This window comes from Anas acuta, chromosome 2 (assembly GCF_963932015.1).
Source record: "Anas acuta chromosome 2, bAnaAcu1.1, whole genome shotgun sequence".
NCBI classification, from domain to species: Eukaryota; Metazoa; Chordata; class Aves; order Anseriformes; family Anatidae; genus Anas; species Anas acuta.
Genome location: NC_088980.1, coordinates 8,529,582 through 8,553,360, shown reverse-complemented (window position 1 = coordinate 8,553,360; position 23,779 = coordinate 8,529,582). Strand labels below are relative to the sequence as shown.

At 48.1% G+C, this 23,779-nt stretch overlaps 1 protein-coding gene across 1 annotated transcript; it reads right to left on the bottom strand.

The window, feature by feature from the left end:
* Positions 1–18,101: 18,101 nt before the first annotated feature.
* On the bottom strand, positions 18,102–23,296 carry HTR5A (5-hydroxytryptamine receptor 5A). The gene is made up of 2 exons (XM_068673433.1): positions 22,236–23,296; positions 18,102–21,342 (listed from the first exon to the last, which is right to left on the bottom strand). The coding sequence occupies exons 1-2, from the start codon at positions 22,977–22,979 to the stop codon at positions 21,010–21,012; spliced, it is 1,077 nt and encodes a 358-aa protein (XP_068529534.1). The 5' UTR covers positions 22,980–23,296; the 3' UTR covers positions 18,102–21,009.
* Positions 23,297–23,779: the final 483 nt, after the last annotated feature.

The window sequence follows — 23,779 nt, the reverse complement described above, 5'->3', positions numbered from 1 at the left end:
GCTGTAGCGGTGATGGCAATTTAATGAGCAGCCTGCTGGCACCACACAGTGCCTTGCAAGGAATATTTATGGTTCAGGGTATGTATGGGGTTGCACTGCATAAAAAAGGGCAATCAAATCCTTCAGCTCTTTCCTCCAGAATTTTTTTTTCTCCATTGGCTGCCAGACCCCGTATCCCTCCATGCTGCAGTCTGTGTGGGTGGGGATGCTTTCCAACCTAAAAGAGAGAGGAAGAAAAGCCTTGAAAAACAGCCCGTGCACAGAAAACACATCTTGGGGACAGCCAACATGAGCTGCACAGTGCCTGCCACCAGAAGTGGAAGGGCTCTTCTTCACCACAGCTCTGTGGGAGGTCAACTTTTTCCACAGGAGCTGATGTTAACGCGCAGACCAGCTGGGGATAACAAAGACCAACGAGTTCCACCCCATCAACCCTTTCCACAACTTTGAGCAGGAAAGGCTGCTCTGTGAAGGGTGGGAAATAGAGATTTTGTTCTTTGGGCTCCCAGTTTTGGGGCTTTCTGCCAGTGAAGCGAGACTCGATGAGTAGCAAAAGGCAGCATCACGCTTCGTGTTGCAATAGTGCAACAGCCTAGGCCAGGGCAGGGAGGTTATAGGAAAGGAAACTCAGTGAATGAGTGACCCAACTTCTGATTGTAGGTGGACGTGAAATCAAACATTGAAAACCTGAGAGCTGTGTAAAGACAGCAGAGCATGGCAAACGTTTCCCTCTTTTGCTGTAGGCGTATGTTGAGAAGAATCACTGCAGGTTGGGTTGGGTTGGGAGCTTTGCTTGCACGGTTATGATTTTTTTTTCTCAGAAAGAGAGCAATCAGAACTAGTTTAAATAATTTTTACTATTATTATTTTTCTCAGATATTGCCTTGTATCATTGTCTAACACCAAAAGAATTACTCTAAGAAATTAGTGTTGCTCCAGCTATTATACATGTTACCCCACAAAATAATGCATCTTCACCCTAAATCTGTCCCCTTTCCCATTTCTGCTCAGACAATTGCTATTTTTTCCCTCTTTGACAGAGCAGGTGAAGGGGTGCAGTGCAGGAGGGCTGCTGAGTAAAGGCATAAACCCAGAAAGGCTGCTGTGGGGGTGGCTGGAGCTTGGCTTCTCGGTGGAGGAGCACCGAGGTCTGTGGCTGTGGTGCTGGTACCCCACCTGCTCAGCGTGATTTCTTCCAAGATGGAATAAACTTTATTGGGAGTGAGAGGTTTAATCAGTGGCTTTAGTACGAGGCAATGCTACAGGCGATTAAGCAGGAGCTCGTACTCATAAAAGCAAATGTGAAAGCACTCAGGAGTGCCAGAGGTTAGGGAGGAGATTTGCAAAGCGTGATATGGGAAGGAGCATGGGTGGGTGGCGAGAGGCAATGCAGGGAGCAAAGACAGCTTTAATGTGCCCTGCAGCCCGACCAGCCTTTGAGATTGGGGTCTGGAGCCAAGTGCTGGCTGGATGGGAGCAATGAAATTCTCTGTGGCTGCTGGTTTGCTTTGATGCTCTGGATATCCTTGTGCATGACCACAATGATATCAGGGATGGCTGGTGGTGCCTCTCCGTTTGCTGTGTAACTGCAATACCTTGCAGGACCCCCAGTTTGTGCATCAAAAAAATAAAAACTAAAATACCAAGAGGTGATGGACAAGACAGCTATTTTAAGGACTATTGTCAGCTAGCCAAAGCAGAGCATGAAACAAAAGGGGTCACAAACCTGGATGTGGCAAAAGGATGTAAAGCCCAGAAACTGCGCCAAAAGAGATAAAACCAGATCTCCGTCAAGAGGTGTTGATTTTCCTGCAAACACTGAGCAGTCAGACAGCATCTCCTTGTGCACAGCCACTGCTGCACTTCTGCACGTGTTGGGGCCCATCTGCAAATCCCTGTTTTTGGAAGAGTGAACTGTCCTGAAGGAAAAACCCACAGCCTGCTGTAGGACTTTTCCCATGAAATGGGGAAAGCGGAGAGGTATTGGCAGACCTGGAGAGTGCTGACAGATGTGAGAGGCAGCACAAAAGGTGAAAATTCCTTACCAGAAAGGGCTCGGTGTGAACCAGAGGCTTGGCAACGCACTTGGGCCAGCTGGTGGACCTGGCACGGGGGTGACATTTCCAGCAGCTCTGAGGACATGGAGACGCCTGCAGGTCAGGAGGGAAGGACCTCTGGCACCCAGGAGTTAGGTCAGGTTTCCTACAACTTCTCCCCATTCTCCTTTGGACAACGCAGGGTTTTGGCAGAAACACAGCAAGAGGAGCTCCTTGCCATTTTCTCATTTTCGAAAGCAAGTGGTTGGTAAGGCAGGAGCTCCCTGTACAGCTGGGCTTAATATGCATGAGGACAACAGTGCTCCTCAGCTGGCTCATGACATTATGGAGTGCTTAGAAAAAGTCATAAATTCAGTCTGCAGTATCGGGGAAATTAGTGATTATGGGAAAAAAAAAATAAGGGAAGCATTTCAGTTAACTGCAGGCACAGTGGAAAAACTGACACACACACACACAAAAAAAAGCTACTGTAAATATAAAACTACCAAGGATAAATTAGTTTAAAATTAAAATTAGTCCTTCATTCTGAGAAACATGGGCAATAAACTGAAGAAGCTAATGTTGGAGGTAAAAACATCACCTCTCTGCGTCTGGTTTCCATCTGGGCAGCTTAATGGGAATTTGGCAGGAAAATCTTCCTTTTGTTACTGGCTATATTTTTTCCCTACTTTTTGGAGGTTGACCACACTGTGGAGATCAGTGGATGGGCCCAATGTGCAGCCCCCTCCGTGTGTCCCTGGGTGTGTTGGGGGGACAGGGACCATCACCAGAAACAAGGTGGGAATGGGGCTGTGATAACCCAAGCAAGGAGCCTGGCTCTGCTAAGATTTGAGCAAGATTAGGGGGGATTTTTCTCAGGTGGAGATTTGGGGTGGTCTGTGAAATGCCCCCCAGGGTTTTCTGGGCCACTTCTACTTCGGTGGATCAGGGATACTCTGTAGGTGGTCCAAGAGGTGTTTTGGTCAGGAGATGCTCTCCTGCCCCAGCACTGTCACCACTTTGGTCAGCACAAGGTGTACCACAATAATTCATCCAAAAAAAAAGGAAAAAAGAAAAAAAAAAAAGAAAAAAAAAAAGGAAAAAAAAAAAAAAAAAGGAAGTACTGAGGAGAAACAGATGGCAGCAAATGAAATCAAGTCACTTTTAAGATTCCCATCCACTAACATAGATGTATAGCTCCCTGGAGACTGCAGCAGGTTTTTGGGTTTCTGTATTAGGATTTATTGTAAATAGAAGTGAGTCCAGGGGGCAGGGGGAGATCTGCCTGTGGCTGTTTGGGATGAGGGCTTTCAGGCTGTGCTTTGCTCCTGGCATATTCGGGAAGCTCATGGAGAAAGCACTACACGGCATGCCAGCTGAATTTCTAACACGCACAAAGCACCTAGATCCCTCTCAATTTATTCATTGAAAATATCGTCGACCTCTTCTGCATATTGAACCCGCTATGAGTTCTGGTGATATAAATGCTGGTTGGAAGTAATCGTGTTTGCCTGCTTGACGCCTTGATGTGTAGGATTTGAGTGCTTCGGAGGGGGTTGAGTGTGTTGCAACACGCAAAAGCAGCACAGACATACCTGGCTGAATAAGCTGAGAGGCAATGAAAACAGAAATTTTGATAGAGAGGTAACGGTAACACCAGGAGAGTCACAGTACAGTGGGTAAAAGCCAAAAGCATTTCAAAAAGTGGAGTTTTGAGCAAAAAAAAAAACAAACACTGTCTGCCTGGTTTGACAAACAAGACTCCTACCCTCTTCACTGATTTCAGCTGTAATGAACATTTTCCATCCTTTTCAATTCGTGTATTCTGACCCCAGATCTTGAAAATCCACGTGTACCTGCTCTCCTCACTTGGGCTCATTTCTTGCAACTGGGCACGGGGAAACATTCAGAGCTGAAAGCATCCTGCAGCTCTTCGTGGGCTACTAGCATTAAATTTGGCTTGTTTTCCAATTCTGCTCCTTTTTTTTTTTTATTTTTTGCTCACTTTTCTGAAAACAGTTGAATTGAGGATCCCAGGCTTCAGACAAACATCCGTCTGCACATCACTAGAGAAGCATACATGGGGTTGTTTTATGCTATTTATGCACATCCGTAACACGGGAGAGCTTTCTATTTGCCGTGAAGAGCTCCTGCTTCAGCTGGACATCGCTGTACAGAGCGGTAATGGGCATTACTGCATATCTCGTTGTGAGGCTTATGTACTTTCCATGGCTATCAAGGCAGCCCTCCTGTTAAAAAAGGATTTGGGGAATAAGTACGTGTTAAAAGAGCAATTTAGAAGACACGGGTTTCCAAACTGGTGGGATTATTCTGAGGCAGTGCTTTGTATGACAGGCTTAAAAAGCATTATTTAAAATGTGCTTGGTTAAAATTATGGATATTCAGTACTATGAAACACCCCTCAGCAAACTTGATCCAAAGGTTTGTATTTTTTTATAAAAGCTTTTCACAATAGGCAGAGCCTGCCTTGGTGTCTTCAATAGCTTATTTCAAATTGCCTGCAAACTGTGAACAAAGTGGATACAGCATGGGGAAACCCACACACTCCTTACTAGAGAGGATTTCAATCCCTTTCTGTCAAAAGACAGCTGCTGCTGGGAGCAGGGCTGGACAAGGAATTACAGCCCTCGAGCAAGCAGTGGGGTTTGGGGAGAAGCTGAGTGAAACGTGTAGAGTGATCTTGCTTTTTGATATTTACCCAGCTTCTCCAAAATAGTTTGTGAAAGCTGATGGCACTTGTTTGAGGGGTTGTTCTTAAGAGGCAGCGTGTGCTATAGGATCACGGAATGGTTTGGGTTGGAAGGGACCTTAAAGCCCATCCAATTCCAACCCACTGCCATGGGCAGGGACCCCTCCCACCAGCCCCGGCTGCCCAAATCTCCTCCATCCCAGCCTGGTGTCCCTGCTGGGAGGGAGCCGGGGGGAGATGCTGGTGCCTTGCTCTGGGAAGAGAGCTCAGCCACCGCGATTTTCTTCGTGCTGCTGCTGCTCTGCACATTTCTCACCGTGAATGGAGACATAATAAACCCGTTTAAAAACAGATGAGTGTTTAGGAGAATGGGAAGTGGGAATTGCTTCTCTCCCTCCTCAAACGACAAATTTGATTGCCGATGTGAAAAAGCCTGTTTTGTAAAAGCAGAGTGCAGCTGAGAAACACCAGACAACGTGAAGGGCAGCAGATTTATCTGAAGGGCCCTCTCTGCCTCCTCCAGCACTGGGATTTGGCCTGGAGACCCCAGCACTGGCAGCCACTCTGCTCTGGTTTGGACTGGTTGGGCACATTCGTGTTAAAACTGACTTGTTTATGCATTTTCCTATTTATTTATTTATTCTACATAAGTACCTTAAAATCTCAGTAAATATTATGGCCCTGGAATTGCTGGCGTGTGATGTGGATAATGGGCACCTGCTGTGTTTTGCCACATCCCACCCAGCAGCCACAGGCAAGGCCACAGGCAAGGAGGACAAAATGGTCCAGGGGATGCAGAGAGAAACCAGGAGGAGGTGGACGCAGGAGGAAACCCAGAGCAATTACCTGAGATTTGTCCTGTTCCTTTCTCAGCGACAGTGCCAGTTCCAAAGATGGTCCCAAGGTCCATGGATGAGCAGAGGAACATGAATTCTTTCAATACCCTGCACTTAGTACCCACAGCAAAGGTAAGCTAGGAACCAATGTTACCTCTCCTGCCTCTGCTCTCTGCCCCTTGCTCCTCTCCATCCTCTACAGACTTTTCCCTCCAGGGACAGCCAGCCCTAATTCATGTACGTGCATAGCTGCAGGTTGCTGGCTTCTTCACAGGGCATTGCCATTTATCTAAAGCATTTCAGTGGGAGTCAAAAAGATCAGAATGAAAAAAAAAAAAAAAAAAAAAAAAAGGTGAGGTTTTGAAATGTTTCTTAACTCCAATATCATTGACAAGTGCTGCAGAGCCTCACTGCATGCTCAGGAGCAGGTCTGTAGCTGGTGTCAGCCCTACTGACCGCCTCGGGGTGACCCAGGCTGACAGCCTACCTAAGGTCACCTGTGTGAGTAGGTAATTAAACGACTTGTTCTTTTAATTTCAGGCCAGTTAGAAACATTGTACACCTTAAATTAATTTTAGATGTTAATTTTAGATGATGCCATACAAGAAAGAAGAAACAGTTTTTAATAGTTTTTAATAGTAACTCTTACTTTAAGGAAAAGTCCAACAAAAATATACTCCAGGATACCTATATAATCTGCTTTATATATATATATATATATATATATATTTTTTTTTTTTCTGTCTGAAATGGGTTTAGAAATCAGAAAGCATTCCCATAAACAAATGCATTGATTTGGGGACACAGCACCCTGTGCCTGCTGCTGCCCCCAAAGGGAGGGTGCAGGCAGCAGCCCTCCAGCAGGGGAAGCCCGGCACTTGCTGGAGCAGGAGAGGAGAAAATTAAAACAGCAACTCACTGCTTAACTGAAAGGAGCGATTCTTCTTCAGTGATAATGTAAAAAGAAGAGATTTTTTTGATACTTGGTATCTCTGTTTACATTGGTGCTTCCTAGGTGCCAGCCGAGAGCCACGGTAATCATTTTATATCCACAATAAAGGGAAAAATGCAACAGAAAATGCAATGAAATTATTTTCTAGGCACTTTATTATTTTTAAAGGTAATTGGAAGTCTGTACCTGGACCAGCTCTTGTGTGATAATGACCTAAGTGAATGCTGCTGAATGCTCCCAGACAGGCCCATACATCTGTGAAGTTCATGCTTCTTCAGGGGAGGATTGGGAACACAGCACACATCCATCTTGATTTTATTTCTCCTTCAAACGAAGCTAATTATTTCAGATCGAGCTACTCCCTTGCTCTCACATAAAACTTTAAGCTCAGCTTCTGGTTCTTTTACAGCACGTGTAATTTATCTAATATGCTGATGAACGAGAGACATTTATCATCTTTATCCCTTTTCTGACTGGGGCAACAACTTCTGGGCATCTAAACCAAGTATCTAGATGTCCCCTGCAGATAAGATAACAGCCTCCAGACAGGTCTCCAGGCATGTCCCCAGTGACCAGCAGGTCCATGACCAAGCTGGGAAGGTGAGGGTCAGCACCAGGTACCAGGAAGTTATTAAAGGGGAAAAAAAAAATGGTTTTCTTAACTGGAGCTAAATCACAGCAGCAGTCGGAACGCTGACATTGGGGCTTTAGGTTAGGATCACCTCCGCAGCTTTCACATTAGGGTGGTGAAAAGTTCATGGGTCATTGAGGGTGTGTTCTGGGCCCCGAAGCAGGTGAGACCCTGGCATCTGCAGGTCTTCAGCACCCCAAATCTCCCACAGCAGCACTCTTACTGCTTATTATCAAGTGGTTTATCATGGCTTTATTTTGATTAGCAGGCCAAGCGTCCAAGGCTGCATTAATGTTAATGTGAACATCTCTCAGATTCAGTCTTCAGGGCTGTAATTTTTAAACATGAGGAAAAGTGAACATCAAAGCCAGTGGTGTTTAAGGGAACTCAAATCCAAGCTGAAGCTGGAGAAACAACCCTAGATCTCTAAGTGACTACTGAGATCATCTCATAAGGCTCACTTTTTATTGTAATTTTTATAGGATTCAACCTTGACTTTCCATCACCGCCCTCAGCCCTTCTGTCTGTCTTGGTCTGAATCTTAAAAAAAAAAACAACAGATGTTTGCTCTCAAGTAAGAGTGAAGTGCTTGGTTAGCTCTTCCCACAATTAACCACCTGGCAAAGCTTGTCCTTTTCTGATGTGGTGCCTCTTCATTTCCTTCCCTTCTGGGGAGGGTCCCTGTTGTCAGACTCTCCATGACAAAGAAAGTCTGTAATACAAAGTCTTTTTATTTATTTTATTTTATTTTATTTTATTTTATTTTATTTTATTTTATTTTATTTTATTTTATTTTATTTTATATTTTTTCTTTTGGAGAAATTCAAGAAATTCAGCTAGGCGTTCCCTTTTTAGGATGCTTTGAAAATACAAGCATAATTGTTCAAAGCCATCCAAATTCTGTATTTGCTGCCTCACCCTTTGTTGCTTTTTGGAAGTCAAATAACGGGGCTTAGGGCAATTTGCTTGTGCTCCCGGTACCACTGCTTACATTTTTCTTTCGACTGATGCAGCCTCAGAAAGCAGTGGACCATTCAGGCAGCTCTGACTACATTTTCTCTTTGTCTCCTCCCTTTCTATTCCTGCCTACACCTGTTTTCTTTTTTCATTTGTAAAGGCATTTCAGATAGATGGTTTCAAAAAGAATATACAGAACAAGATGTAGAGTAATGGCCCCAGAACAGTCTGTGGGGCAACCAGAAACCAGCTGTTCTCTGTTTTTTAATGGTTTTAAATCAAGCAGCACCTACCATGCAGCTCAGCAGTATGCCTCACACATTCAAAAAGTCTTAAAACATATTTAAACGGGTCAAAAGAAGAAAATTCAGCTTGCACCTCCTGTAAATCCTCTTGGTACCTGCAGCGTCGGAGCACCAAGAAGGCCCAGCTGGGATCAGAGCCCTTTTGCAGGAAGGATTGCACTGCCTGCAAAGGGCAAAGAGGAGTAAGCTCTTGTGTATTTTTAGGATGAGCACTTTTGACAGGAAGCTGTGGGTTCTTGTTGGCAGTTCAGCCTGTTGATTTGTCTCCAGGCTCAAAAATACCTGTAACACCTGCGGTTGCCAGCGGTAAAGTTCCCTGTATTTGCTGTAAGACTCCACTGCAAAAGAGGGATTTCCTGTCGAGACCACAAGAGCCATCACTTGAAAAAGCATCACCATTTCTGCCTTTAGACCTCCATATTCTCATTTACAAAGAATGGCAAGTAGCCAAAGAAGCTGTGTGTCACATGCTAAAACCCATTTGTTTTCCCCTTGTCCAGTGATATTGTTCTAGTAAATCTCCTGCTCTACAGGGATTTTGCAAACTCACTCCGAGGAGGCATTTGACTACCAGGGTTTTGAGCTAAATGAGAAAGTGCTGCTGTGTTCCCACCCAGGGGAATGAGGAAAGGGATCACAAAGCTCCTGGGCACGTGGGAGCTACAGGAGAGCCTCCGTGGTGGGGCATGGGGGCAGCTGAGCATCTCAAGAGAGCCACAAGCCAAGTCCAGCACAAAGACTCAACACTTGGAGCAAGCCAACAGCAGGAAGGCAGCTTGCCATCTCCCAAGGCAGCTCAGCCTCAGAGCAGAAACTGCAGAGCCACGCTGTGACATCAACTGCAGCTGAACATTGCTGTCTGTCACCTACACGCTTCAGGATTTTCTTTCTTCCTCTAAGGTTTGGCTTTTCCCTGAAATGCCAGTCAAATGAACGGCTGGAAGAGGTGTTTAAGTTGTAGGCAAAACTCTTCTCCCCTCATTAGCTTCCCCGTGGTGAGTTTGACATACACACAATGCACCCACACACTGCCAAACAGCTTCCACGCAACTCTTTCTAAAGGAAGAAAAAGGAGAAAAAAAAAAAAAAAAAAAAAAGAAGAGGACATTGTATCTTTTTTTTATTATTATTATTTTTTACTTTAAATACATGTGAGACATGTAGCTACAAGAATTCTCCAGATGATCGCTGAAGGCAATAACAAAAAATAGACAATAAACATTTTTCCTGTATTAAAAAATATATAATAAAAAAAGATAGTTGTAATTAATTCCTAGAATACTGTCAGTCAGAGTACAAGGTATATCCCTGGTTCCCACATGCAATCAGACTTTGGAACAATAGATTGAATTGCAGTGGAGGGTACGAATGTGAATAAATGAAGTTATCTGTCATACTGCAGTCAAAACGACGTGCTAGTCCCTGCAAGATTTTCTGTCGTGTTAGTCTAAGACTAAAGCCTTTAAGAAACAAACACAACAAAACAAAACCTACCACAAACAAAACCTTCACTCAGGTCTTTTCAGTAGGATTAGACTAAACCCATCCAACACTAGCTTTGAATTGATGAGACACTGGAAATAAGAATGGGTTCCCCAAGTTAGAGAACAGGTTTGCAAATGCCATGTTTTGGTCAGATAGGTTTCTAAGCTCAGAATAGATTTTGCAACACCGAAGATGCTTTGGTTGTTAGCAGGTTGGTCAAACAAGAGCACCATGAAGGAGCCAAGGGAGGTGGTGGTGGGAAAATCCCAGGTTTGCCATTTGGTCACGTTAAGTGCCAGTAGTGCTCTTGGACCTGGAAAGTGCATAGCTACCTTCAATATGAGGTGTAATAACTGCCAAATGGGAATGCTCACATTTTTTAGACAATAAATCTTAGTCTGAAAGAAACCTTTCAAAATCAATGCCAGTTCTTCAGGGCTCTGAACCCCCAGACGTGTTCCTTCTTGCTGGCTCTGTGACCGTGCATCTCTCAGGGGAGGATGCAGCCCTTCTTACCTGCAACTGCTGTGTTGAGACCGAAGGAGCACCTGGGGATAAGGAAGAAATTATTCACTGTGAGGGCAGTGAGGCCCTGGCCCAGGCTGCCCAGAGGAGCTGTGGCTGCCCCATCCCTGGCAGTGCCCAAGGCCAGGCTGGATGGGGCTGGGGGCAGCCTGGGCTGCTGGGAGGGGGCCCTGCCCATAGCAGGGGGTGGCACTGAACGGGTTTTGAACCCCCTGCCAACACAAATCACGAAGCAAAAACAGTTAAATGATGGATATCTGCAGTGGTAAAGGGTAACCCTGGGCAAGACAAGCTTCTGTAGTAGCTGCCATGCTCTTGTTTCCACAACATGTTTCTAATAATAATAATTTGTCAGCTGCAATGATTTGGAGAGGTGGCACAATCTGAAGATGACGAGTTCCTTTAGGCCAGCTGGAGTCTGAGAGGCCTCAGAGAAAGCAAAGAAAGCATGGCACATGGGCAGAAAGCATGGTACACTGGGAAAAATTGTTTTTCACAGTCCAGATGCCCTAGGCCCACAGGCTGAAACTGACCCTCAGCATCTCTCTTTTTTTAATCTGTGAGAAGTGAACCAAAAGAGGGAAGAGGGAAAAAATCTGCCAGGTTCCTAGAGTTATCCAGTCATCAAAGAGGAAAAAAATGTAAATGAACATTCTGTACTTCTCCGGGTTTTAAATTAATTTTTACCCCAGGTGAAATTCACCTCACCTATCTGTAAAAGTCTGCAAATTTAATGTTTAAATGTGAGCAAGTCTCTGTAGGCTTCTTGCCCACGTAGTGGAAAAGCATCTATTTTTAACAATACCTCACTTCTTTTGAATGGGAAATTAGGCAACAAGATGCTCACAAAAATACCGCTCAGTGATGGCTGTGGTCTTTACCTCCTGGTCCCATTTCTCACCTGACTACAGCAGGCTCTGGGTATAGCATCAGCCCTTCGTGCATAATGATGAATAAAATAGCACTCAGTCCTGAGTGATCACTGTGGTTGCCAAAACTTTTTGCTAATCTCCTCCAGAAAGAGTTCATGAGATGTTTTATCTCCTTCAGTCACATATAACTCATGCAACAGAAAAATGCAACAAGCTAACAGAATCTTCCTGGGTGAAATTTCAGTTTACTTTTGGCTTGCCTTTCCTTTTATCTTTGATCAGAGAGAAGCTGTAGTAATTAAGTTTTTGCTGAGGCAGATTTTTGTCCTTCGTGTGTTTGCACAAAGAGTATTCCCAGTCAGCAGAAAAAAAAAAGAAATAGTGTTTGTGTTTGTTTTATAGGAAAATTACACATCTCTGTTGACATTTTCCAGTGCATGTGGGTTGATCATTGTGCCCAAGAAGGACTCATTTTCCTGAGGCCATGTGGGGCTCCAGCAAGCAGGAGCCGTGCTGGGCACTCTGCCTTTGCCTGGCCAAGCCATGTTAGCAGGCATACAGCTGGATAAAGGAGGCTGGAAGCACAGCACGAATCCTGCTCTGAAGCATCCCAACGTTCAGAGCAGTCAAAGGGGAAGGTGGAGGAGGGCAGTGGGTTTGATCTGGTTCAGAGGGGTACTGTAAGAGTTGTTGAGGGAAAGAAAGAAAGAAAGATGCTAACTATTTACAAAGGACCACACAAAGCGAAGCATCCAAGTGCTAAACACAACATTCATGCCATTCATTTCCCGCAGTATCTGGGCATCTTGCATAGCTGGTCCATAGCTGAGCAGCACATTACACTTTCCTTCCATCCTCTGCACTGAGGTTTGGGTCATCCAGGTTACTGGGGTGTTTCATGACCATTCAGATAAAAAAATAAATACATCTAAGTATCTCCCAGAACCACATCTGGGAACAATAAAAGGGATATTGCTCCTTTTTTCCCCCTGCATGGCAGCTGATGGAAGGAAATGAAAACTAATCAGTCTCTCCCTGCCCTGGGCTGCCATCCTCCAGCAGATACGAGCGCTCTCAGCCTTTGACCCCACGTCTCGCCGAAGAGACGTGCTGAACAGACTCTTATCTCGCTGCAGACAGGGCAGATGGTGTCTGTGCCTCCCTTTCTGCCTGGGAGCCTGTGGTGCTGGGGCAGATTTGCTCTCTGTGCTGCCTTGCAGCAGGCTGGGGACAGCGGTGCTGTGGTGGCTTCGTGCTGGTGGGCGGCTCAGCTCCAGCACGCTGCTCTCTCGCTCCCTCTCCTCGACACTAAAAGGGGGAGAAAATAGGATGAAGAAAAGCTTGTGGGTTGAGATAAGGACAGGGAGATCACTCACCGGTTATCCTCATGGGCAAAACAGACTCAGCATAGGGAGATTAATATAATTTACTGCCTATTGGTAACAGTCTAGAGCAATGAGAAATTAAAAACAAACTAAAAGCACCTTCACCCCATTCATCCTCTTCTCCTACCTCCTCCCGAGCAGCACAGGGGAATGGGGACCGGGGGCTGCAGTCAGTCCCTGAGTCTTCATCCTGCTTCTCCCTCACGGCCCCTCTCTGCCCCTGCTCCACGCAGGGTCCCTCCCATGGATGCCGTCCTGCCCCAGCTGAGCCCACGAGGGCTCCTCTCCACAGGCAGCAGTTCTTCGAGCACTGCTCCCACACGGCTCCATCCTATGGGGTCCATCCCCCAGGTGCAAACTGCTCCAGCACGGGTCCCCCACAGGCAGCAGCTCCCCCCAGCCCCCTGTTCCTGTGTGGGCTCCTCTCCACGGGCTGCAGCTCCGGCCCGGGGCCTGCTCCTGCGGGGGCTCTCCATGGGCCGCAGCCTCCTCCAGGCCACATCCACCTGCTCCACCGGGGGCTCCTCCATGGGCTGCAGCGTGGAGATCTGCTCCATGGGGGACCCATGGGCTGCAGGGGGACAGCCTGCTCCACCAGGGGCCTCTCCACAGGCCGCAGGGGAACTGCTGCTGCCTGCCTGGAGCACCTCCTGCCCTCCTGCTGCACTCACCCTGGGGGCTGTAGGGCTGGGTCTCTCACACTACTCACTCCTCTCCCCCAGGCTGCTGTAGTACAACGTTTTTGTCCCTTAAATCTGCTCTCCCAGAGGCCCAACCAGCGTTACTCATGGCTCAGCTCTGGCCAGCAGCGGGTCCCTTTGGAGCTGGCTGGAGCTGGCTCTGCTCTGCCATGGGGCAGCTGCTGGGCTCTGCTCACAGAGACCACCCCTGCAGCCCCCGATACCAAACCCTTGCCACGTAAACCCAAAACAGTCACACAGCTGGGTGTGAGCCCCTCTGTGAGGACGGGTGTCCTGAGAGGATTCAAGCGCTACAGCAGTGTTGGACAGGGCTGAGACATTTCACTCTTTTCCTGGAAAAAAAGCGCGCTCACTACAGGTGGGTAACTGCTGTCTTGGAGACAGGTGGAAATAAAAGTGACAGCCACAACGTGCAGGAGCCTATCTGAGGAGCAGCAGTGGATCTGCTGTCAAACAGATTTTGTTCAGGAGTTATTTGCCGTGTTCTACATTCAAATACTGACAGCTGCTGGGATCTCTGAAGGAATTTAAAGGGTTTATGCTGCTTATAGTCTTGTCTGGGTGCCTTAAACGCTTATTTTACTACAAAACAGCCCTAACTTTCATTTGGTTGGCAGCTATTAGCATCACATAAAGTAGCTTTAGCCAGGGTAATGTGCTCTGAAATCCCTGTAAGGCTGAGGTCTGTGCTGCAAAACTGCATGCTGCATTGGCATCCACCTGCCTCCTTGTAAAAACCTTCAGAAAACCTTAATTATTTTATTCTGCGGACTTGCAGGCTTTTTTTTTTTTTTGCGTTCAAATTCCAGGTATTGAGTAACCCCTGGTGCCAGCGCTGCCTTGCACTTCGCATCTGCTGCTCTCCCCCTGTCTGTTTAATATTCACCCTGGCACCGTGATGTGTGCCTGGAAGGTCCGAGACGCGCGGCGGGGGCATCCTGCCTTAACGCACCTGCAAACCTTGGCACCGGGCGAGCAGCTGAGGAGAGAAAAACATCACGGGCCTGCACCTCCCTCGTGCTGTGTGAGAGGCTCCATATGCTCTGGTGCTCGCTGGAAGATCTGGGTTTGGCTCTGCATCAGAATTGTTCTCCCCACCCTCGAAGGCAGGTCTGTGATTAGGCTGCAAAACGCAGGGACCATCAGCGTCCCTTCCCTTCCCTTCCCTTCCCTTCCCTTCCCTTCCCTTCCCTTCCCTTCCCTTCCCTTCCCTTCCCTTCCCTTCCCTTCCCTTCCCTTCCCTTCCCTTCCCTTCCCTTCCCTTCCCTTCCCTTCCCTTCCCTTCCCTTCCCTTCCCTTCCCTTCCCTTCCCTTCCCTTCCCTTCCCTTCCCTTCCCTTCCCTTCCCTTCCCTTCCCTTCCCTTCCCCACATTCACAATTATTTGGGGACACGAGAGGTTTAAAAACATGCCGTTTTCACATGACTCCTGATGCTGCACAGCTGACACATCATCTGCAGCCCCTGTCCTCCTGTGACATCTTTTTGCCTCTTTCCCTGCATGCCAACCTCAGCGGGGACGCACGCTGCCTGGCAGCAGCCGTCTGGTTCAGGCACTGGGTCCCAGTGGCTCAGGCAAGCAGAAGCCTCTGGTTTCGTGCACCCCAGCTGCCGGTTTGGCACCCCGATCCCAGAGAGCAGGGGCAGTCTGGCAAGGGGAGATGCTGGTTTTTAGACAGTGCCCTCTTCCGTGCCAGCAGCCTGAGGCATAAGCACGATTCGGGGCCCAAGGAAGACGCGCTGACCTCAGGTTGCTGCAGGAATGATGAAAAATGCAGCATTGCAGGCCAGCGCTTGCACAAACCTGGGGATGTGGCCAGCTGCAGACAGCCTTGAATCACTCAGGGATTTCCACCTTCTGCAGCCAGCAGCATGGGAAGGGGATGGAACTGGGCAGGGTGGATGCCCCAGTGATGCAGCAAACGTTTCACCTCCAACAGAGTGTTGGGGCTGGGGATTTTTCTTCCTGCAAATTAGGGTTGTGGAGAGCAGGGAAGATTTTTTTTTCTCCTTCCTTTTGCATTCCCACACAGATGAGCAGCCCCACCGCAGCGGCAGCCTGGCCAGGTTTGCTTTCCCAGGGAGCGCTGCTGGATGCAGGATTTGGGACCAGTTTGTCAGAAATGGCTCAGCAGAAGCCCACGGTGAGGGAATATCTCTCATTTCCCCCCTTCCCATTTTTGTTGCAGTGATGGGACGGAGCCTGCTCCAGGGTGCAAAGCCCTGGGAGCTGCACCCAGCCCTGCATGATGCCAGCCCCAGCGGGCGCTCGGCATTGCAGGAGGTGTTGCTCCCACTGATGAAGATGCTGGTTAGGCTGAGGAACATCAGCAGTGCCCAGGGGGTCTGGAGAAAGGCCCCACCTGTCTTGCTTTTCCGGCTGATTAGGGAAAGTATTTGACTTGCCCAGCATGAGAAATTACACTGCGGAGAGAGCTGCAAGGCTCAGGCTCGCTGCTCGGCTGCGTGCACGGAGGAGGAGAAACAGCAAAACGCAACGAATCCGAACTGCAGCCTCTCCTCCAGTGACCAGCTTAAATTCCATGCTTGGACACAGCCCCTGCACAGGCAATAAGCTCCCATTTGTTGCCACCGTGCCGAATTGTCCCACGTGCCCAGCTCCTGATGCAAACCTGCCACGGCCCCGTCCAAAGGGACAGTGCCACCTCTTCCATCACGCTGTGCTAAAGTGCCCCTCACTGGCTTGCACCCTCATTTCTCCTTGTGAGTGACTCCACTGGCTGCATTTACACCTTTTCCAGTCCAAGAATCATTAGCAAATATCGGGCAGTTTGAAGCCCACATTGATTTCTCCTTCACTTTTTCATAGCAGTGTCGTGCCATCGAGCCAGATTCGTTACCCAGCAATGAATGCTTTGTACCACCATCCGCAATGAACCGTGTGCTGCAATCAAAGGCAGACATCAACAAGATTTATTTTAATTATATTTATTTCCTGTAGTTTTTTATTCATTGAGTCCTTTATCAGCTGTTCCACATTTTTGCCAAGGATCGGTTTCAAGCTGTAAATCAGCAACAGCATCAGCCTTATGGGTACTCAGTTCCCTCAGTTTGCCCTTTCAAAATAGCACAACTTCAGCTCTCGTCCAGCCTTCTGCAACTCATCTCAGGTGATACGGAAAATAACGGTGATTTAAAGAGCTTTTTGCCCACCTCTTTTAAAGCCAAAGGAGCTGGCGGCTTGGTGACATTCAGCCAGGGATGCAGATTTTGATAGAGGCGTTTTACCCCACTGCTCCCCCATGGGGCACTAATGACACCCTCACCATGTTCCCTTTGTCTGCTGCTGTCCCCATTTGTGGGTGCAGGGAGGGATCCAAGTGAATGAGGGTGCTGTGCCCCTCCTGGACAAAGCAGCCGAAATCATTCATTCCTTTACAGAAATCACCTTGACACTTCATCAGTTGTACCTCACCGCAGCGATCGCTGGAACTAATAGCCATTAATTACCTTTGTCAGATGAAATTTCCTTAATTGCCCACAACTTTACCTCCATGAAACCACCTCTTGCAGCTGCCACTGACAGCTTGAAGGCCACATCAGTGGAAATTTTCAGGAAAAAGCTGGGTAAATTAAGGGAAGGTGAAGGCACGTGTGGCCCACCTCTGGCCGTCCTGGAGTCACCGTTTGACCTGCCTGCATCGAGAAGAAAGGTCAGCAGTACGGGGTGGAGGGGGAAGGTGTTCAGCCTGCCTGTCATTTAATCCAAGGGCATGCTTTTTGTGACCTTTTCCTCTCCCTAAAAAAATACAGGAAAGAGGGTAGCAGACCGCCTTGAGAGCTGCTGCTCCTTGAACCTTGACCAAATGCATTCAGTGTTGCGAGGAGACATTCAGCAGGCAGCGCGCGCCGCGGTTGCTCCAGCTTTCGTGCTCCCATACAGATGTTCATTGAACTGTCAGAGCATTGAGAGGAAAATAAATTAATCGTAAGTGGAAGAAGGTTAGTTAAATCTTTTCTGGAAGTATTATATATAGCCATTAAATTGCATAGGAAATTCAATAATAATGGGTAATAATGTTCTTCTGAGAAATTAAATAGGAGCCCAATTTATAATGCGGCTCAGCATTCAAACCAGAGTGTTCCACCTTCCCCGTACACGATAAACATTTACTAATTAAGCCTCACAAAGCCTCAGTGAGGTAGATCTCTTCACACCACTGACTCCGTTTTATAAATGGAAACAAGAAGGTACAAGAGACATCCTTTGAAGCTGGGGCTGCATGTCTTCAAACATGATCTGGGTCTCTGGGAGCCCACTCGGCATATGTGTTTGAATAGGCAGGGCTTTGTAAAAAGCCTCAGAGCCAGGATCAGAAGTCAAGGTTTCTTTATGCCCCTTCATATGCTCTGATCATAGCTGCACGTTTCGATGCAAATCTTCAGCACAGTCTCCGGAATACTGATATTTTTCCTGTGTGATCACATTACATTGCAGGAGTGATATTTAGAAGAAAAGCCACTGGTCTTAAGCCTCAAGCAAGAGCTGTAGGAATCAGCCCGTAATGGAGCTGCTAATTATGTGCAGAATCAAAGGAACAAAACTTATGACCAGCTGGAAGCTGTTATTTGCAGAAGATCAGTATGGATTGTATGGGATGTGGGTTGTCAAATAGATGTGGATGTAATTTGCGCCAGGATATTGGACGATCCATGACTATAGACAAATTAGAAATATTTAGTGTCATTTTACAATACTCTCCCGTCTCCCTGTCACTGCTTAAGGCATAGCACGAATAAACACAGGTTGTAATGAGAGGGAGCCTCAACCCAGACAGCAAGCCACAGCAACAGCAGGCATCTTTCCCATTGGTTTCAGTTTGAGTTTTGTCTACTTACACGGGATATTAAGTTAAGATACAGTTTATTCTACATCCTGTTCAAGGATCCCGCATGACACAGAACTGCAGGAACCATCGAGAATCTGCAGTACTCATCCAACAGCAAATAGAAATGGGAAGGGACACAGCCTGGCCTGAAATGGGGTTGTGTAGACATAGCATTGTGTGTTAACCTGGGCTAAAGTCCAGTGTCATGATTAATCCATGCTTCTGTGTTGAAATTTTTGCCATGGTGCCTAACAATTAAAAAAGGAAAATACCAATGGCATAGATGAAGAGTTGGCTGATCTTCATACATTGGGAGAATTTTTTACCCAACTCTAGCTCAAAAGTTATTTCTTCTGTTTCAGACCACAAGAAGGTCTTGCATGCTTAAAAGTTTTTAAAAGTGCATGGGTTGTATTTCAGAGCCATGTAGTTCATATGAAATAAATAGCCCATTTTCTGCTTTCAGGCCTAGCTGAAAACTGTCATGTAGCTTCTACTACAGAGCTGAGCTGAGGGTCTGGCTGGAGAGGGAACCTTTTTTTTCCAACTCACTTTTGGCTGAACAACCCTTCACACAACAGCAGTCAAGTTCCCCAAAAATACGACTTTGTGTTGGTGATGAGCTGTCCAAAGAAAGCAATGCAACCTTTATATCCCCACTAAAAGAAATTTTCTCAAGAGTTTATCACAATTTTTGATATGTCAGAGGTAATACTTAATGTAATGAAGAAATTAAATACTCTTTGTCAGTTGTAGGGAGGTTGGTCCATTGTTAGTGCAGATCAGAGACTGTTTCAGGGGAATTAGAAGATCGTTCCCATCCCACCCATCTTCATGAATTAATTAACATTAAAACTATCCTTCTACACAACAAAGCTTGTTGGATGATTTACTTGAAGTCCCTGAGAATTTGTCCACTGCCTTCAGTGAGGGTAGGATTTTACCTAATATTTCTAACAGACTTTTATAAAATAGTGTTGAAAAAGATCTCAGGGGCCTCCTCGTCTCTCTTCTTGCCTGGAGGCAGGATCAGCTACGTCTGTGTCACTCCTGATGGATGTTTGTCTAACTGGTCCTGAAAGAACTGCAAGGCCTGAGAGCACCTTGAGCTCTGCTTCCATTTTCACCTGTCTCAAGATTACAAAAGAGAAAGGTCTTTTTTTACCAACTCTACCAGATATTTGACTGATTTAAAGGACCAGTGACAATTTCAACTTCTGATGTCTCATGATCCACTAAGGATAGGAACTAATCCTATCTGCCACAAGGGAGCTTTCCCATGATTTATAGACATGTTTCCCTTTTATCTCTTCTTCTTGAGGTATCAGACATGAAATCATGTCATTCTGATTCCCATCTTGTCTTTTTCTTCACCATTTCAGTTCCAATCTGATTTCAGAGGCTGCCCCCTAAGAGGTGATAGTTAAAACTAATGCTTTTCTTTATCTGGAGGCCTGTCAGCCTTCCCCTGGCACTGTATAAAGTGCATATTTCTAGGAGTGAAATGTCAACAACCGTAATTATGTTGGCAACACGGAAAGGCAGAGAGGACACAGAGCAATAGCCACCAGGCAGGACAGAAGCTTTATGGGGGAGGAAGAGGTGGGATGGGGTAAAGAAGAATTGCTTAAGTCTGGTCCTCATGGTGGAGCACATCTATGGATTGGTTTTGCTTCCAGAATGAAACACTGCCCATCATTAATTGCCCCTTTTCTGCAGTCCAGTGCTCGAGGAAATTAAGTGGGGTCCTTGCTTTGACTTCAGGAAGACCTGAATCACACCCATAAGTAGCCAAATGCAGATCTGTATTGACACAAAATCTGGAATACGCTCCTTACATCCCCTGCAAAGACAGGAAACCTGCCCCACAGCCGCTCAAAATACATCTGTGGTTTAGAATGGCAAACACAGACACAAAGTTTAACATTTATAGGCCAGGAACACATGGTGTTTTGGGAAGTAAAGGTCTGAGACAGATGCTCACAAGTAGCAGTCAGAGAATGAGAGGTGGATTTCCCAGGCATTCTTTCTCATTCAAGTGTATACCATGCATTAAGCCTTCACAATAAATATATTAACAAAACAAAACAAAGCAAAAACAAACAAACACAGAAAGAAAGAAAGAAAAAAAGAAAAAAAAAGCTTTGCTACTTGGAATCCAATAGCAAATAGCACAATCTGTTGTTGATAAAGCATGTGAGAAAGTACTTGGGAGTCTGCTTTTAACCCTTGCTGAGGACCTTTATTCAGCAAATATAGATACGTAACAATCTCCACCAGTGAAAGACAAGACAAACAGTCTGTTCGACCGAGCCATAAACATCGAGCTTCACACATAATCCCGAAACCTCCTGACATTAAGCGGTCCCAGCTATGCACGTGGGACAAAGCTGATTAATGCTCCGAGAGACCAGGCAGGAGCTGAAACCAGAGTTTCAGATGTGACCTTTTGCCAGAAGGCTGCTGTGCATTATTACTGCCACCACACAGTCCCAAAAACATCCCTGTGAAGGCAAGGGAGCGGTGGGGCACCAGAGGAAGAATGCTTCACTGCTGGCCAGAGAAACCCTCACATGCTGCTTCAAGAAAAATAGCAACTGCCTTAGAAGCTGGGATAGAGTCTGTGTAGGAACAAGGACGTACGACCCGTGGGGATGCGTCTTTAGCATCACCTCAGTATCTGTGGCTTTCAACTCCCTGGAGTTTGGTTGGTTTCACCGAGAGCTGAGAACAGCCCCCTGGGGCAGCGGGAAAGCTTTCTCTCGCTCAGTGCTGTCTAAAGAACAGGTTCCTGAAGGCATTGTTGTAGTTTTTGTTGAAAGCAGTGTAGATGAGCGGATTAAAAAAGGAATTCGAATAGCCTAGCCATAGAAAAATACTCTTCCAAATGGGCGGGATGTCGCAGGAGCAGAGCGGGTTGATGAGCTCCGTGATGAAGAAGGGGATCCAGCAGAGCACGAAGACCCCGATAAGGATGCCCACCATGAGGGCAGCTTTCCTTTCCTTCTGCTCTCTCCATGTGTCTCCGTCCGTCTGGAACGTAACAGTGGCATGCCGGACAGTGAAGACCATCTGTGGCTGCTGGGCGGCTTCCTTCACCTGCCAAACACAAACACAAGTTGAGCCATATGTGCCTCGGGCAGCCGATCCCACACAGCGGGTAGGCAACCAGACTGTGCGAGCGACAGCCAGAACTCCCGGGGCAACGCGGGCCATCTACGTCACGGTGTGACCCTCTTCTGGGCAACACAGACCCAAAAACAAAGGCCCAGGTGAAATACGTGCAGCATCACACAAAGGTTTCTCTCCCCTTTAGGATCAGATCAGTAAAACAGCGCACACCCACACACCATGCACACAAGTCCCCTTTCTTACTCTGAATGCATGGAGTTTAAGAGTCCTTAACAGGAGAGGCAAGACAATTAAAACAGATTTCCTTCTTTCCCCCAAGAAATCTTGACGGTGCACAGTGACCGTGCTTGGGATGAACTGGCACAACCCAGGCAGGATTTGCAAGGGTGCTTTGCATGTGTCTTCTTTGTAGGTAGATCCACAATCTCCCCAACCCCACAGCTGCTCTCCAGGTTATCTTCCTCAGTTTTGATGGGATCCCACCCACTCACACCCCTGCACACCTTGCCAAGGGGAGAATGGTGACCCCTTGCTCTCACTCGTGAGCACCAATCCCTCATTTTGTAGGGGGACCTCTGTGGGTTGCCGCACACCCATGTGCAGCCAAGGCTCTCCGTCTGGCCCAAAGTTGCTTTGGCCACTCCTTGCATGCTCCCAGCTGGGAATGTGGGAGTCAGAAGCCTGGGCTTGCAAACTCTGAAGTCAACTTTCCCTTGAAAGCCTTCAGGCTTCACAGGGCTTTGGAGGGATGCTGTTTGCTTGCCAACTTGAGGTGTAAGTTTTCCCCACTGCTGCAGGGTCTCGGCAGCTCAGCTGCTCCCAGAAGTTCCCCAAAGCAAAAGGCAAGCACGGTGACCTACCTCCAAGGCTCCGGGTGTAACGGGGGTGATGGAGTTGTTCTTCCTGGACCCGATGCGAAACTTGGCTGCCTTGTAGATCTTCCAGTACACAAAAAGCACCACGCACAGGGGCAGGTAGAAGGCGCCAAATGTGGAGAAGATGGTGTAGGAGGGCTCCTGGCTGACCTGGCACTCCTCGCTGTCCTCCGAATAAGTCTCTCCCCAGCCGAAGAGCAGCGGGGCCAAGGAGATGAAGGCGGAGAGCACCCAGGTGAGGGCAATCATGATGTTGGAGATGCGGCGCCGGGTGCGCAGCGTGTACTCCAGGTGGCGAGTGATGGACCAGTAGCGGTCCAGGGCGATGGCCGTGACGTTCCAGATGCTGGCGGTGCAGCACAGGACGTCGAAGGAGATCCACACCTGACACAAGGAGCGGCCCAGCCGCCACCGCCGCCCGGACAACTCGTGCACCAGGCTCAGGGGCATGACGAGGGCCGCCACCATCACGTCGGAGATGGCCATGGAGGCCACCAGGTTGTGGGGCACCCGGTGAAACGTGCGCACCCGCAGGATGGTGGCCAGCACCAACCCGTTCCAGAGGAAAGTGGCCACCACCAGCATGGCCAGGAGGGTGAGGACCAACACGCTGAAGACGGAGAGCTGCGTCCTGCCGCCATCCGCACCGGCGGGCGATGCACTCCGGTTGCCAGCATCGTGCATGGCGGTGGCAGCAGCGAAACAACTGGCGTTGAGCACCCTCTCCATAGCGGTCCCGGCGCTGGGATCCTTGTTACTACCGCGGGCGCGGATCCCCGGGGACCACCCGCTCCGCGGGGCTCCCCACCGGAGTCTTCATCCCCGGGGAGGAGGAACCCGGCGGCGGCGACCAAGCACCGGCGATATCCCCCGGCCCTCTCCGTCCCCGGCGGCTGCGGGAGGAGGCTCCGCGGGTGCGGGGAGCTGCGCGGCTCCCCCCGGCGCTCCGGCGGGGCGGCGCGGAGCGGAGCGGGGCGGCGCTGGAGGCAGCCAAGGGGCGGCGGCGGCGGAGCCCGTGCGGAGGAGCTGCTGCCCCTACCGAGGGGCCGGGGCAGGTGAGTGTCCCCCCACCCCCCTCGCCTCCTTGCGCGGGTGCGGAGCGTTTTGGTGCTTAGTCATTTCGGGGAAAAAGGGGTTTTGATTTTTTATTTTTTTTTTTTAATTTATATCCCGCTTGGAACAGGAGGAGAGGAGAGGGGGAGATGCGCCGTGCCCGGCTTTGTCCCCGCTGGGGATGCCGGGGGTGGGATTGGCCCCCTGTAGGGTGGAAGAAGGGCACAAAGTTAGCATCCGTGCAGAATTGGACCTGGGGGGCTTCTCGGGGGGCGGGAGGAGGTGGCGGCTCGCCTGGGCTTGCAGCTAGCGAGCCGGCTGGCGACCCTGCTTTATTTGGGGTGGGGGGAACGTGGAGGGGGATTATTTCTTGGAGAACTTCTGCTCTGACATTTCCCAACTTGTGAGCGATCGGCAGGCCCTTCATTAGCAACAATCTCTCTTTTCGATATTGTTAGGAAGTGCCGTTTGAGCAT

Bases quoted from the DNA above. Each gene is read 5' to 3' on its own strand.
- HTR5A (XM_068673433.1), bottom strand. From the start codon at position 22,979: ATGGAGAGGGTGCTCAACGCCAGTTGTTTCGCTGCTGCCACCGCCATG. The intron at 21,343-22,235 runs GTAGGTCACCGT...TGTGTTTGGCAG, and splicing joins TTACACCCGGAGCCTTGGAG to GTGAAGGAAGCCGCCCAGCA.